We start from the raw sequence: 16,700 nt of genomic DNA on the forward strand, positions 1-16,700 counted from the left end.
CTGATACACCTGCTTTGTTGGTCTCCTTAGGGACAGAGCTTACCTCCTAAGTAAGTATTACGTGTCAGAGAACAAAGTGAGCAATTCAAAGGGGCTTTAGCAATCATCTGGGAAAGACAGTGCTGACTGTTTGATCCTAAACCTATCAGTTGGTTAGAAGGTAGAGATGATGGCAGTGAGAAGCCTCTTTAGGCTTTCCACCTCTGAGATGGTCTCTACTGTGTACTGGTTGGTATAACTGGGAATAAGTGCGTAGTGGCCAGTCAGGCAGAGTTGTTTTTCTATTGACATGAAAAGATATTTTGAGCTGCCTATGCAAATTTAAACCAGACCTAAATTAACATACTTTATAAGGTAACAGGTATTTTCCTTCTGTAGGTCAGTTTTATTTAAATGATTTTTTTCATAATTTATTTAACCTTTTATTTTTCTTTTTTATGTGCATCAGTGTAAAGGTATGAGATACCCTGGAACTGAACACTGGGCAGCCTATGGGGCCTCTGGTAGTGAAACCAAGATGTATCCCTAGTGCACAATGGAATTCGCCCATTTCCCATGGAGGGATACTCTCTCAGACTGGATACACAAGGGAGGGCCTAGGCTCTGCCCCAAATGACTTGACAGATTATAATGATCCCTCATGGAAGGCCTCACCCTCCCTGGGGAGTGGATAGGGGATGGGATAGGAGGGGACCGTTGTGGGGGTATTAGAGGATGGGAGGGAACCAGAATCGATATGTAAAATAAGATTGTTTCTAATTCAAATAAAATTTATATATATGAAAAACCCCAAAACCAAAACAAACAAAAAGGTCCCCTGGAACTGGAGTTACAGACAGTTGTAAGCTGCCATGTGGGTGCTGGGAATCGAACCCAGGTCCTCATTGCATGTAGTGTCTATATGTGGGTATGTGCTTGTGAGTCCATATGCCATAAGAAGGCAGAGGAGTATGATCCTCTGGAGCTGGGGTTACAGGTGTTTGTGAGCCACCCCCATGGGTGTTGGAATCCAACTTGTATCCTCTACAAAAGCAGTATATGTTCCTAACCACTGTGTCATTTCTCCAGCTCCTTATTAGTTTATCTTAACTCAACATGTCTCAGAGTATCATTTCAATATAATCAATATAAAATGAAAAGTGAGATTTTTTATATTATTTGGGGGAGGAGTCTATAGCTTCAAAATCTCACGTGTAGATGTGGGGAAGTAATTCTGTAGATTCCTTGCCTAGGTTGTGAAGATGCCTCAGTTCTGTTCTCAACACCATGAAAAGCTCCTAAATGTATTCTATTCTTATATCACAACTTCATTTCGACTATGTACGTTTCAAGTGTTCAATAGTCACGTGTTGCTCTACTTGTCATCACTGTTACTTCCACAAAAAAGAACCACATCTTACCTCTTCCTTGTTTGTTCAAACAAAATAGAATGTACCTGTTTAGTTGGGTTGTTATGAAGTGTGAATGTACTTTGTAAGCATAGTTCTGCAAGAATATATGAAAGTTCTTTCACACAAGAGTAGAATGTCTTAGAAGTAGAGTATTTTGAAAGAAATATCTGGTTGAGGATATAGCTCGGTGGTATAGTGCTTGCTTAGCATGCATAATGCCATAGGTTCAGTTCCCAGCCCAAACAAAAGAAACTCCTCTTTATTAGGGGCTGGGAATGTAGCTCAGTGGTAGTGTGTGTACTCAGTATACAAGAGACTAGGGTTTGAATATCTGTGCTTTGAAAATAAAAAGACACATTAGCTGTTCTGAGTTGGTTGCACTGTGAAAAATATAGCCTCAAGCAATGAATGGAGAACATTAACATGTACTTTCTACTGCTATTTCTTGACAATGGCTTTTTAGGAAGAAACTAGTTACATTAATAAAGTTTTCTAAATTTTTAAATTATCTTCTAGCCCCTCCTACTTATGGAAAATGGATAGAGGGCCATTTACTTTCTTTCTTGAAATAGGATCCAGGTGACTGTCAAGAGACCCATTGCTTTCAATACTTTGTAACACTCAAGTATGGAATGACATTAAAATTTTTTCATATCATCCAATTCAATATAAAGGCGAAGAATTGACCTAAAACAGATGTTATATATTTAGACATTGAAACCATTTATAAAATGCTTTCAAGCTATGCTGTGAAAGAAAATTCTAAGGAGTAAGTATCCTAACAAATTGATGAGTAAGACTAGTAAAAACCAGGATGCATATGTTCTTTTAATACCAGTGAGTTGGCCCCCAGTGTCAACTCCTCACTTAACCCCCAGTTAGTGATCAAGCCCAGTGCCTTCATGCTAGGCAAACAGTACCATTGTGCTACTTCCCTGTTGACTTGTTTTCCTACTTTGTTTTTTGCTTGACTGTTTTTAAGACAGGATCTCAGTTTGTAGATTAAGCTGGCTTTAAGCCTTGGTCCCCACCTCAGTCTCCTGAGTGCTGGATTACAGCTGCCCATTAAAAGTATTAATAGTTACTGATTTATTTATGATTTATGTATTTATTGTGTGCATGTGGTGGTTGGGAACATGCCACAGAGTATGTGTGGAGGTCAAAGGACAGATTTCATGTGGTGTTTCTCTCCTCCCACAATGGGGGTCTTAAGGATCAAGATCGTCAGACTTGGCAGCAGATGCCTTCACCAGCAGAGCCTTTCCCCCTCGAGTATGTTATTTATTTATGGGTGTGTGCATCTATGTGTGTGTACATGGGCATGTGTGTCGTGGCACACATGCAGCTAAGAGAACAGTTCTCTTTCTACTGCTATGAGTCCTGGGGATTGAGCTCAATACTTTTACTCTCTGAACCATCTTGCTCCCTCCTTTTGAGATAGAGTCCAGGCTGGCCTTGGGTTTCATTTGTAATCTGTCTGGACTGTCTCCACCATATGAGCGCTGGACTTAAAAAGCAGGTCCCACCACATTTGACAATATTTATGAGTTTTTAAGTGATTTCCAAGTAGTACACCCATTTCTCTTTAGTCATATCCTGAGTTGTCCTGTGGCCTTTTAGGAATTCAACACTTAATATGGATGAGTTTATAGTGTGGAACTAATATTGCTGAATGAAATAAGGATTCCATCATTCGGAAGTTTTCCCAAGCTAGAAACCCAAACCTAACCTATGAGCCCTCCTCCCTCATCCATCCCACTAAATTAGGTGCTGAGTCCGGGCAACCCCACCTCTTAAAGTACTTCATTAGTCTGCAATCACCTCTTACCCTTGTTGTCCTAGCTCAGGCTTTCATTACTTTTCTCTTAGCTACTGCAACAGTTTCCAAACCAGTTTTCCTGCCTCAAGCTTCGGTCTTCCCTCCACCCCTCAATTTAGTCTCCAGCTCCTAGCAGCATGATCTTGCTAAAATGCAGATCTGATCACACCACTCCCCTAATTAAAAAGAACACTGAGTTCTTCCCAGGGCTGCAGATACAATCCAAACTACTGAGTGTGCTGTACAAAACATTTAATAGTCAGAGCCCAAATTATCCCATTAGCCTTGACTTCTGCCATATATCCAGAGCAATAATAATATTATTAGTGGTTCTCCAGTAAGACTCATCCTTTTAGGAACTCCTCTTCTTTTGATGGTCCTTTCTACTTCTTACATCAATACGACATGTCATCTTCAGGCTTGTTCCAATGTCCTTTCTTCCTTCACAATGTGGTCATTTGTTCTTTTATCCTCTGTGCCTTGTTGTGCTTTGAGAAATGATGAAACTGAAACAGTGTTTGCTGTAGTTGTATTGATAATGGGCATTTTGACTCTAGCCAAATAGTAAAGATAAGTTACTGAGTTTGTCTCTGTATTACTCTTTCTGCCTCCAACTGTACTGCTCTGGTTGGTGTACCTTCAGTGCTCAGCTTATCCTCCATGTCCTCAGCATCCTCCAGGCTCCAGTGACTGACATCCAGTCTTCCATGTGGCCAGGCTGTGCCATCTGCATTCCCCTTTGCTGACACTCCTCTGTGACTTACTAAAAGCCGCCATCATCTTCTTGTATCCCGCCGTTGCTTTGTTTTTATAGTCACTACTGAGCAGGCAGTACAATCCTTTCCTTCCTCCAATTCTGCAGACTAATTAATCCCAGCAACAGTTGGCTGTTGACCTTGACTCTTTGGCTCCTTGCTGCTGTTTATAGCTTCTGGGGGTGCCTAGAAGCTGTTGCTTCGTTGCAAAAACTTTTCTTTTTCTTCTTATTCTATGTCTGGGACTTTATGAATCTTAAATAGTGCCAACAGGATTGTCTCCAAATAAATATGGCTCTGCTTATTTATTTATTATTAATGATATGTATTTATGCGTGGCCGCTTGTCTGTATATGTGCCACACAAGTGTGCAGGTGCCCCCAGAAAACAGAAGAGGATGTTGGTCTGTAGGAACTGTACTTACACACAGTTGTGAGCCACCCAGCGTATGTGCTGGGAACAAAAGCAGAGGCCTCTGCCAGAGCAGCAGGTGCTCTTAACCACTGGGCCATCCCTCCAGACACTCTGTGTGCATCTCCGTATTGTCATTTAAAAGGGAAACTCTCCCCCCTCTATCAAAGACACTGAATCTACAAAATAGTTGCATTTTACTCTCACCTTACCCCATGCTCATCTGCTTGTTGCCACTGTGAAGATGAGGGAGCTGGTGTGTATGAGTAGGTTTGGTTGAGCCTGAATATAGATTACCATCTTGAAATAAAGCCCTGCTGTAACGAATGAATGTATTGTTGTTTGCTTGACTTCTTTGCCTTTGATCATTAAAGCTAGTAGAACTTTTTGAAAGTGACTACTTGCTTTGATTCCTCTTGAATAGTCAAGATCTAGAATGGAATTAGTTTGAAGAGGGATTATTTATCAGCGGCTTGACACTGTGTTATTGAGTGCTTGTTTGCGCTCTATCATATTTGTGTAATTGAGAATTTCTTTGTCAATGTTTGGTTTTCAGGCTGGTTGGAAGGAAAATCACGCCACATTCATGAGCGAACTGAAAAATCTTCAGGCTTCTGGACTGACTACTCTTGGTCAGGCTCTAAGATCCTCATTTGATTTGTTAAATCTCAATAGATTAATATCTGGAATAGACAATTATGGACAGGTAACAATTTTTGAGTGAGTACAGCTAATTTATTTTGATGACTTAGGGTAAGAGTGCAAAATTAGGCAAGATTTGTGCTACCTGAATTATCAACCAAAATGAGGTTCATGCGGTTTTTTAGATGATGCACATTTCATAAAAATCACAAAGCAAGCCCAACTTTTTTGGTTCCTTTCACCCCCTCATCCCCCGACTGTCCTGGAACTCGCTCTGTAGACCAGGCTGGCCTTGAACTCACAGAGATCCGCCTTCCTCTTCTTCCTGAGTGCTGGGATTAAAGGTGTGCGCCACCAACGCCCGGCACTATTTTGGTTCTTAAACCTCAATTCATCAATGAATTATACAGCAAATAAAATTTCTTGTCATTTTGATCATCAGAAATCTGAGAATGTGACAAATAAGGTGCTGCAAAATATGAGAACAAGACAGTTGGAGAGCAATCTTCTCTGTCCTTACTTCTCTCCCACCCCCCTCTAATAAAAGACTGTAGACCAAAGAGGAGGTCAGACAAGCACTTACTGCTGCCGCCATTGTCCTTTCCTATGCTAAATATTCTGCTCAGTATCCCCAGACACACTGTCCAGGCTGCAGAGCATGTGCCACAGGTGTGCCCTAATCTGCCAGGCTTTTGACTCGGGTGAATGGGTTCATGAGTAAGGGTGAGGCTTTTATTCCTTAGTTATCAAGGGAAACTTTATTATGTTTGAGGGATCACTGGCAAGGCAAATTTAGAAGTTTAAGTACAATTATATTGCTTTACTCAGCTCTAATGCTTTTGAAATATATTTTAGGGGAGAAATCCGTTTTTTTTAGAGCCGTCTATTTTAATTACCATCACAGATGGAAACAAGTTAACAAGTACTGCTAGCGTTCAAGAAGAGGTGAGATATAATTTTTTTCATTTCATTTAAATAGCAGAGTACATGTAACTATTTCTGTGGGAGGCATGTATTTCTAGTTAAGAATAAAGCTTGCACAAATCTATCTTGGTAATCCTTAAGAGATAGCTTAATTCTTCTGAGTTCCATGAAAGCGAACTCTTTCTTCTTTTTCATGTGGGTTGTTATGATGAACCTTTTCAAATTTTGCCTTATCAGCTTCATCTTCCTTTGAACTCTCCACTGCCGGGAAGTGAACTAACCAAAGAACCTTTTCGTTGGGATCAAAGGTTATTTGCCCTGGTGTTGCGTTTGCCTGGAGTGGCTTCTACCGAACCAGAGCAACTAGGGAGTGTACCAACTGATGAATCAGCCATCACACAGATGTGTGAAGTCACAGGAGGTACTATCGTTGTTTCATGTGTCTGAAGGAAGAATTTTGGATAAGAGTGTATGGTTCTTATTAAATGCCATAGCTAGTGTTTGGTTGCTTGTCTTTGCAGTTTGTGAACTCTGCTGCTTAAGGTCATTGTTCATACCACATTCTTGCTAATGTAGTTATGATGGTTCTGAATGATATTTTAGGCTTTCAAATATTTGTATTATGAACCAGCATTTAATTTGATAAAATATGCTCTTAATTTTTCTCTCCGGCATAGGTCGCTCCTACTGTGTAAGAACACAAAGAATGCTGAATCAGTGTTTAGAATCACTAGTTCAAAAAGTGCAGAGTGGTGTAGTTATTAATTTTGAAAAAACAGGACCAGATCCACTTCCTGTTGGAGAAGGTACAGTAGTCATTTTTTAAGCAACAACATTTTTTATCATAATATATTGTATGGAAGAATGATCTAAGATCGAAGACATTAAACATGTGGCAGTAGAATCTTCAGTATCCATGTGCATCCCAGTCATCACGAACATCCATCCAAACAACTAATGTGTGACCGTCATCCATGCATGTGTTAGGTGGTCAAATTCTAGCAACCTTCATTTCATGTCAAACATTTTTTAAGGAAATTACTACTTTTTTGACCCTAGTTTTTGGCTAAAACGTATTCATTCATCTTGCTGCCCCCAAAGTATTTGCATATCTACTATGGTATGGCATTTGGGTAGTGATCTGATTTGGCAATTGTGATCAGTAAATATGTTAACTAAGCTTTATGAAATCTCTGTTAATTACCGCCCCACAGCAAAAGAGTGTGAATGTTTGTTTATTCAGGAACTTACAGTATTCTGTAGGTCATATTGGCATTTTCTCGATCATTCTTTGGCTGCAGAATGTTTTCTCTTCAAATGAGATCGTACAGAAAATTTGACATCTAAAAATATAGAAGCAAGGGCTAATTTTGCATAAGGAAGTTAAACCATAGTGAAGCTCCAGATGGTTTGTCAAATGAATGTTTCTGAATGGGTTTCAGATGGATCAGGGAAACTAAATTACATCATAGTGATACAGTATAGGACTTGCTTAAATCTCTGTTCTTTTGTTATTGCTTCTCCATTCTCTCATGCGCTCGAACACACACACACACACACACACACACACAGCACACCATACCACTACACACACAGCACACCATACCACTACACACACCCCACACAGCACACCCCACACCCCACACAGCATACCATACCACTACACACACACACACACACAGCACACCATACCACTACACACACACACACACCACACAGCATACCATACCACTACACACACACACACCACACCCCACACAGCACACCATACCACTACACACACACACACACCCCACACAGCACACCATACCACTACACACACACACCCCACACAGCATACCATACCACTACACACACACAGCACACCATACCACTACACACACACACACACACCCCACACCATACCACTACACACACACACCCCACACCCCACACAGCACACCATACCACTACACACACACACACACACACACACACCACAGCATACCATACCACACACAGACACACCCCACACAGCACACCATACCACTACACACACACACACACCATACCACTACACACACACACACACACACCCCACACAGCACACCATACCACTACACACACAGCACACCCCACACCCCACACAGCATACCATACCACTACACACACACACACACACACACCACACAGCATACCATACCACTACACACACACCACACCCCACACAGCATACCATACCACTACACACACACACACACACCCCACACAGCACACCATACCACTACACACACACACACACCCCACACAGCACACCATACCACTACACACACACACACACCCCACACAGCATACCATACCACTACACACACACACACACCCCACACAGCACACCATACCACTACACACACACACACCCCACACAGCACACCATACCACTACACACACACACACACCCCACACAGCATACCATACCACTACACACACACACAGCACACCATACCACTACACACACACACACCCCACACAGCATACCATACCACTACACACACACACACACACCACACCCCACACAGCACACCATACCACTACACACACACACACCCCACACACAGCACACCATACCACTACACACACACACCCCACACAGCACACCATACCACTACACACACACACACACACCCCACACAGCATACCATACCACTACACACACACACACAGCACACCATACCACTACACACACACACCCACACCCCACACAGCACACCATACCACTACACACACACACACACCACAGCATACCATACCACACACAGACACACCCCACACAGCACACCATACCACTACACACACACACACACAGCACACCATACCACTACACACACACACACACACACACACCCCACACAGCACACCATACCACTACACACACACACACACACCCCACACAGCATACCATACCACTACACACACACACCACACCCCACACAGCACACCATACCACTACACACACACACACACACACACCACACAGCACACCATACCACTACACACACACACACACACCCCACACAGCATACCATACCACTACACACACACACAGCACACCATACCACTACACACACACACAGCACACCCCACACCCCACACAGCATACCATACCACTACACACACACACACACACCCCACACAGCATACCATACCACTACACACACACACCACACCCCACACAGCACACCATACCACTACACACACACACACACCCCACACAGCATACCATACCACTACACACACACACACACCCCACACAGCACACCATACCACTACACACACACACAGCACACCCCACACCCCACACAGCATACCATACCACTACACACACACACAGCACACCCCACACCCCACACAGCATACCATACCACTACACACACACACACACCCCACACAGCATACCATACCACTACACACACACACCACACCCCACACAGCACACCATACCACTACACACACACACACACAGCACACCATACCACTACACACACACACACACACACACACACACACACACACACACACCACAGCACACCATACCACACACAGACACACCCCACACAGCACACCATACCACTACACACACACACACCACACAGCACACCATACCACTACACACACACACACACACCCCACACAGCATACCATACCACTACACACACACACAGCACACCATACCACTACACACACACACAGCACACCCCACACCCCACACAGCATACCATACCACTACACACACACACACACACCCCACACAGCATACCATACCACTACACACACACACCACACCCCACACAGCACACCATACCACTACACACACACACACACCCCACACAGCATACCATACCACTACACACACACACACACCCCACACAGCACACCATACCACTACACACACACACAGCACACCCCACACCCCACACAGCATACCATACCACTACACACACACACAGCACACCCCACACCCCACACAGCATACCATACCACTACACACACACACACACCCCACACAGCATACCATACCACTACACACACACACCACACCCCACACAGCACACCATACCACTACACACACACACACACAGCACACCATACCACTACACACACACACACACACACACACACACACACACACACACACACACCACAGCATACCATACCACACACAGACACACCCCACACAGCACACCATACCACTACACACACACACACACACACACACACCCCACACAGCGCACACACACACACACACACAGCACACACAGTACACCATACCACCCGGCCCCCCACACACACACTGAGAGACTGAGGCCGAGAGACTAGGAGACTGAGATTTCATGATTACCGCGTATGGTGTTTTTTGTATCTGATTTCCGCGGGCAAAGCCGACGGGATCTACTGAACATGGCAGAAAACAACACAGTTTTGTCTAGCACAGTGGGTCTTGTGTTTCTTGATTTGTTTTACTCTCTAGTTCATGCAACCCTTTGAGAAATTGTTGAAAAATCTAGATTCCTTTCCCTGGAGAAAAGAACTTAAGTCACACACCCACAGTTTTATGCCTAATTTCAGGAGTTTCTTAGATTCCTAAATTAAGAATATCTGCCAGAGAAGACTAGGGCCTCACAGAATATTCTGAAGCAACCATATAGGGGTGCTGCAAACTGACTGCCCAGCCCATAATTTTGTGTTTACGACCTTAACATGAATGGAAACCCTTTAGATGGAAAAACTAGTTCTATTTGCTGTCACATAAGTAGCTCAGATTTTCGTTCTAGCTCCAATTTTCTCCTTTGTCCAGACTTCTGTAGTCTCAAAGAATCTGATGAAAGTAAATAATACTTTGCTCAGAAACATGGGCATCCCAAGCACTGTGTGCCCAACTTTAGAGGGACCCTCAAATGTATCTCTATGCTTTTCCTAGAGCCTGGTGAACCCCTGAAAAACCTCTGACCTGAAATAATTACTTGATTAAAATAATGCCAACATAAGTAAATCAAGTCTTCCGTAATTTAAGAAAAATGATACCCAAATAGCAAAAAATGTCCTTCCAAATTTTAATGTAGACTAGCAAATTATGGCATAAGGGATTTTGTTTTTGTTTGGGGATGCAAAAGAAATAAGCTAATTTAAATAATTAAAATGCACTAATGGTATATTATTATGTGGCCAGATTATATGAAAATGGGGTGAATATCCACCCACAACCTTGAGCCATTTGCTTTATATTCCCCACCCCTATGTATACACAGATTATGCCACTTAACATGTTCTCAAGTTTCAAGTGTGCTTTGTTTTGGGGGTCATTGGGTGTAGAGGACAATTATAAGTGGAATTTATGATCTATTTTGCCAAATGCCAAAAATGTAAAGACTATACCAGGGAACAAATGGTTTCATTTGCCTAAAATTTGTTTGAAGAAAGACCATTGTGATGTGCTTAATTTATGTGCCCAAGTCTCATAAAATGTAAAACTAGTTTTGCGCTAGTTTTCCACATAATTTCATATTCTCATAGTACATTAAGAATAGTTGGAGGCGGGCTGGAGAGATGGCTCAGCCGTTAAAGGCTAGGCTCACAACCAAAAAAATACAAGACTAGTGGGAAGCATTAAGTTAAATGGCAAGTTAGATTCAAATTGTCTTAAGAGAGAGAACAGAAACCCATGAACTGTCACTGCCTTTTTCTTCTTTCATTTTTCATAAACCATATTTTTTGTTTTAGTTTGTCATTTGCTTGAAACTGAAAATTATGTACAAGAAATTAATAACTGTAAAAACAGACATGTCTTCCATGCCTTCTGTCATGTATTTCTCTTTTAGATGGACTGATGGATTTGTGTAGGCCAAGCAACTTATTTGCTGCTCAACCCTGGCATAGTTGTCATAAACTCATCTACGTACGACCTAATTCTAAAACTGGTGTTCCTGTTGGACACTGGCCAATTCCAGAATCTTTCTGGCCAGAACAGAATTTACCTTCTCTAGTAAGTATTATAAATGAAGAGGGTAAACAGTCATCTGGGTTTTTAATTATATGACAGTGAAGTTTTTAAAGTAACTTGAGGCTTTTAAACTGTTTTGTTTTTCATCTTTTATTGAAGGGGCTAGTTCAATACCCCAAAGCAGTAGAGGAGAGTGTCCTTTATTTTATCATACTTTTTAGTCTTTTGTACTATTGCCTTTGCCATATGAGTATTAAAGCGTTGCTTTTATTTATTTATTTTATATTTATTTAGTGTGTGCGTGTAACGAAAGGTTGAAATATTTTTATAATTTATATAGGAAGTTATTTTGAATATGGCTATTTTGATGTGTTTTAAAGCAAATTAGGAGTGCATTATTCTAATGTTTTCTCCCTCCAAAAGGATACATTTTCCCAAGGAACATCCATTTTATTTATCTATTCATCTATTTATTTATGTGTTGTTTGCTTGTTTTGTTTATTTTTCATGGCAATATTGGGAGGTGAACTTAGGGCTTCACATGTTCTAGGCAGCTACAGCCCTGTACTGAATAAGTCATTATTTTTATTGTGGACAATAGAATGGAAGGCTAGTTTATACAGAAAATATTGTTTTAAGGCATGAAAATGTAAAAATCACAGTTGGTAGCTGCTCTCAAGGATGAAAGTAAGAGAAGAAGGTAAGCAAATAGCTGTCTACTGCCCTTGAAAGGAAGTGCAGATAAAAATATGTGCCGTTCTATGTAGATACACTTTCATTTCTTACTTGGTATTTCCTTTCAGTCACCTTATATTATTGGGTTTTCAAAACTAGCTTACAAAGTAACCGTTTTTATGGTGTTTTCATGCATGCTTCATTTTGATTGAGTCTTGCTGTCCTCCTCAGCATCCCTTTGCCCTTCCCCATGTTAGCCTCTTGCCCTTCCCCATGTTAGCCTCTTGCCCTTCCCCATGTTAGCCTCTTGCCCTTCCCCATGTTAGCCTCTTGCCCTCTTCTATTTGAATAACTCATGGATTCTGCTGCCTTCTCTACCTCACTTCTTTAAAACCTCTTTTTCCCCATCTGATGGTCCCTTCTAGTTTCCTGGCCTGTACCTACCTTTTCTCCCACCTAGATATACATATTTAACCATTACAAACTAGGATCCACACATGAGAGAACATATGTCTTTCTGAGCCTGAGTTACCTTGCTTAATAAAATGTTTTTGAGTTGCACCTGTTAGCCTACAAATTTGACAAATTTATTTTTATGGCTGAAATTCCATTATGTATATGTCTGTTTTCATCATTTATTCATCTATGGATAGACATGTGTTGATTCCATATTTTTAATCAATGCATTTCTGTATCATATGAATTCTCACATTGTAGCTCAGGCTGGCTTTGAACTCACTCACAGTTCTTCTCACTCGGCTTCCCAATTACCTATAGTCATGCCCTGGTGAACCATTTTACTTATCAATGATTAGTAATCATGTAGTGCTCAAAAATTATCCCAGAGCAAAGGTTTGTCTTTTGGTATCTGCATTTGGTAAAAGAGGTTTGGATGCTATAGTTACTCTTAGCACCAGAGAGTTGGTTTTTTGGGGGGATAGTGTTTAGGAAAAACAGAAGGTTGTAGGAAACACTATCCTTAAGGAAGGAAAGCCTGAGTAGTTCATGTGTGATTTGGGGCTAGGGATGGGGAATACAAATATATCGTTGCTCCTCTCATGTACTACTTGCCTGATTCAGGTTAACTTATATTTTAGGTTCTAGAAATTTCCACATTAAACTGCATTTTCTTCCAGGCTACCAGTTTAGGTTCTTATATTTGCAGGAGTAGTCATGGAAGGCTCAAAGAACCAGGCACCTTTTAGCCCCCTTCTGTGGGTGAGGGAAAATATTCCTCTTCTCTCCCCCAGGGTTCCAAGGAAGGCTCAAAGAACCAGGCACCTTTTAGCCCCCTTCTGTGGGTGAGGGAAAATATTCCTCTTCTCTCCCCCAGGGTTCCAAGGTGGCAAACCTGTCAGCTCATAGCCCCTTCAAACCCCTTTAGTGACAGATTTATTACATTATTGCTAGTTATAGGGTTTCACTTCGGTGTTTATTAGCTTTTTTTAGATAGTCAGATCTAAGGAATCAGAAACAATTCACAAGACTGATTAAAACCGAAATAAGGGAAAGCTAGAATTATGGAAATTCCAGTAATTTATACATAGTTTGTGTTTCCATTTCTCCACATGTAGAAGTTCACTGGATAGCCATTTTTACTCGAACATCTTACACGTTTATAAATGATAAAGCCAAATGCATTTGCTTCCCCTTTATAAAGGAAGTCAGCCATTTTCATCACGTGTGTATTGGCCTCCCACATGTCTCAGCTATCGCTGTCCTCCTTGCTCTCTGTGCTGTTTTCTAGTTATACACACCTGGTGACCAAATTGCTTCCCCACTGATCTACTGTGGTATCCCAAACACATAGGCCTTTGAAGTCTCACCAAAACTCTCTCAGCTTCAGCTATTCAAAACAAACATGTGGGTATGAGCAGTGCTATAAAATTCCTTTAAGGCCCTGTAGTTGTGACCAAATCATTATCAGTGTGTATCTTACACTTCCATGCCTTGGCTGTTTTTCCTTTTTCTTCTTAGTAGCTTGAGCTCATTAGAAAAGTTCAAAGATTCTCCTTGTCCAGTGGTATCTCGATGATCTCACCCCATACAGAAGACTGGTGCACAGGGAATGCTTAAAGGTCACAAAGTGGATTTGAAAGTGAGAGTTTATCCTGGGGATTATACCGGTTACTTTAACATAATTAATGCAGTTATTATTCTACTGAAATTCTAGCTCTGCATTATCTTATCATCCCTCTTCCCAATCCTAAATAGAGGTTAGGGGTGAAGAACTTGACTCACCACCCCCATGGTGAGTCTTAAAGCTCTAGAAACTCTTCAGATACTATCTGTGTCTTAATGATGGTTTGACAAAAATGTAACAGAGCTTTTAGAATGGTCAGAAAATTGTGAACTTGCTTAATATCCAATCATATTCCCTACTTTTTTTTTTTTAGCCTCCACGAACATCTCATCCTGTTGTGAGGTTTTCCTGTATCGATTGTGAACCAATGGTTATAGATAAACTGCCCTTCGACAAATATGAACTTGAACCCTCTCCCTTAACTCAGTACATCTTGGAAAGAAAATCTCCTCATACTTGCTGGCAGGTACCTATCATTGCCTAGTAGCCAAATGTTTGTAATCATTCTGTGATCGGGGAATTGGTTCTGAATTAGGAGTCTAGTGATAGTGGTTAAGAATGCATACTAGCCAGGTGTGGTAGTCCATGCCTTTAATCCCAGCACTTGACAGTCTGAGGCAGGCAGATCCCTGAGTTCAAGGCCAGCCTGGTTTACAGACTTGAGTTCCAGGGAACCAGGACTACACATAACAACCGTTTCTCGAAAAGCCAAAACAAACAAAAATGCACACTAACTTTACAGAGACCCTAAATTCAGTTCCATTATTCACATCAGGTGGCTCACAGCCTCCTGCAGCTCTACCTCCAGATGATCTGATGCCATCTTTCTAGCCTTTGTGGACACCACACACATGCACATACCCCTACATACATAATTCAAAACAAAAATAAGGCTCTGAGATGGCTCAGCGGTTAACAACACTTAATGCTCTTTTGGAGGATCCAGGTTCAGTTTTAAGCATCCATGTGGCATGTCCCATGTCACAGCTATCTCTAACTCGAGTTCCAGGGATTCGATGCCCTCTTGTGGCCTCCATAAGCACCAGGTATGCATGCATGCCTGTATATATGTACATAGTGGCAAAAGACTCATACACATAAAATAAAAATATTAAAAAATAAAAACTTTAAAGTCTTTACAAACATTATTTTAAAAACTTTCAATTTTGGTAATAATTATGCTATTTTAAATGCTATCAAATAAACAACATAGCCAAAAAATAATTTTAGAAAGGTATGAAACATTAACGTACTGTACATTTCCATTTATGGAAGTAGAATCTAACGAAACATGCATTTGAGGATTTAGGATAGGGGAGACCCGTTCTTATCTGTTCCCCAGGTTAAGAATCATTAAACTATGGGGTATGATTCAGTTCAGGTATGAGCAAGACTCTCAGCTCTTATTATGAACTTGACAAAGAGAAGTCCTGCATATTTTGGGCCAAGAACCAGAAACTTGAAATTACTTTCTATGTGAGAATAATGCAATAAAACTCTAGTTTCTTTGGTCCAAGCCCCATCGATGTGTAGACTGGGATTTTACTTAGATGAGGCAAGTGCACAGATCCCATTCTTCTTCTAAGTGCTGTGCTGCAGTTAGAAAGACTTGCTCATTGCTTAATATAGTTTCCTATGGAATTTTACTTGTAAAATTCTAAACTTGACAGTCATAGCTTTTCTAGTTGAATATAAAAAGTTGTTCTATTACGAAACTATAGGACCATCCAGTAATTCCTAGGTTCTGTTGACACAGGAAACACTTTCAGACACTCATCTGTTTTATTCTAAAATGTGAGATTACTGATACACAGTGTCTATAAACTACTTTAATTCTCTCAAGATGCCATGGCTTGTTCAAAAGAAAAGGAGCAAACTTGAATCAAAGATGTAAAAGACATAAGAAACACAATTTCAAAACTACAGGGTGCTGGTGGCATATGTCTTTAATCCCAGCAATTGGGAGGCAGGGGCAGGTGGATCTCTGTGAGTTCAAGAGAACCCTGGTCTGCAGACCAAGTTCCAG

The 16,700-nt window shown here is 41.3% G+C and overlaps 1 protein-coding gene across 1 annotated transcript in view; it reads left to right on the forward strand.

Moving 5' to 3' along the window:
• The window catches only part of LOC101832146 (integrator complex subunit 6-like), a 73,407-nt gene that overhangs the window by 17,416 nt on the left and 39,291 nt on the right, over positions 1 to 16,700 (forward strand). The window contains exons 3-8 of the mRNA XM_040744640.1: positions 4,933 to 5,082; positions 5,874 to 5,963; positions 6,180 to 6,363; positions 6,620 to 6,748; positions 11,795 to 11,958; positions 14,988 to 15,140. Coding sequence (XP_040600574.1) covers positions 4,933 to 5,082; positions 5,874 to 5,963; positions 6,180 to 6,363; positions 6,620 to 6,748; positions 11,795 to 11,958; positions 14,988 to 15,140 — 870 coding nt within the window. The remainder of the gene's footprint in view (positions 1 to 4,932; positions 5,083 to 5,873; positions 5,964 to 6,179; positions 6,364 to 6,619; positions 6,749 to 11,794; positions 11,959 to 14,987; positions 15,141 to 16,700) is intronic.

The sequence above is a fragment of the Mesocricetus auratus genome, unplaced genomic scaffold (genome assembly GCF_017639785.1).
Source record: "Mesocricetus auratus isolate SY011 unplaced genomic scaffold, BCM_Maur_2.0 Super-Scaffold_100003, whole genome shotgun sequence".
Classification (NCBI taxonomy): Eukaryota; Metazoa; Chordata; class Mammalia; order Rodentia; family Cricetidae; genus Mesocricetus; species Mesocricetus auratus.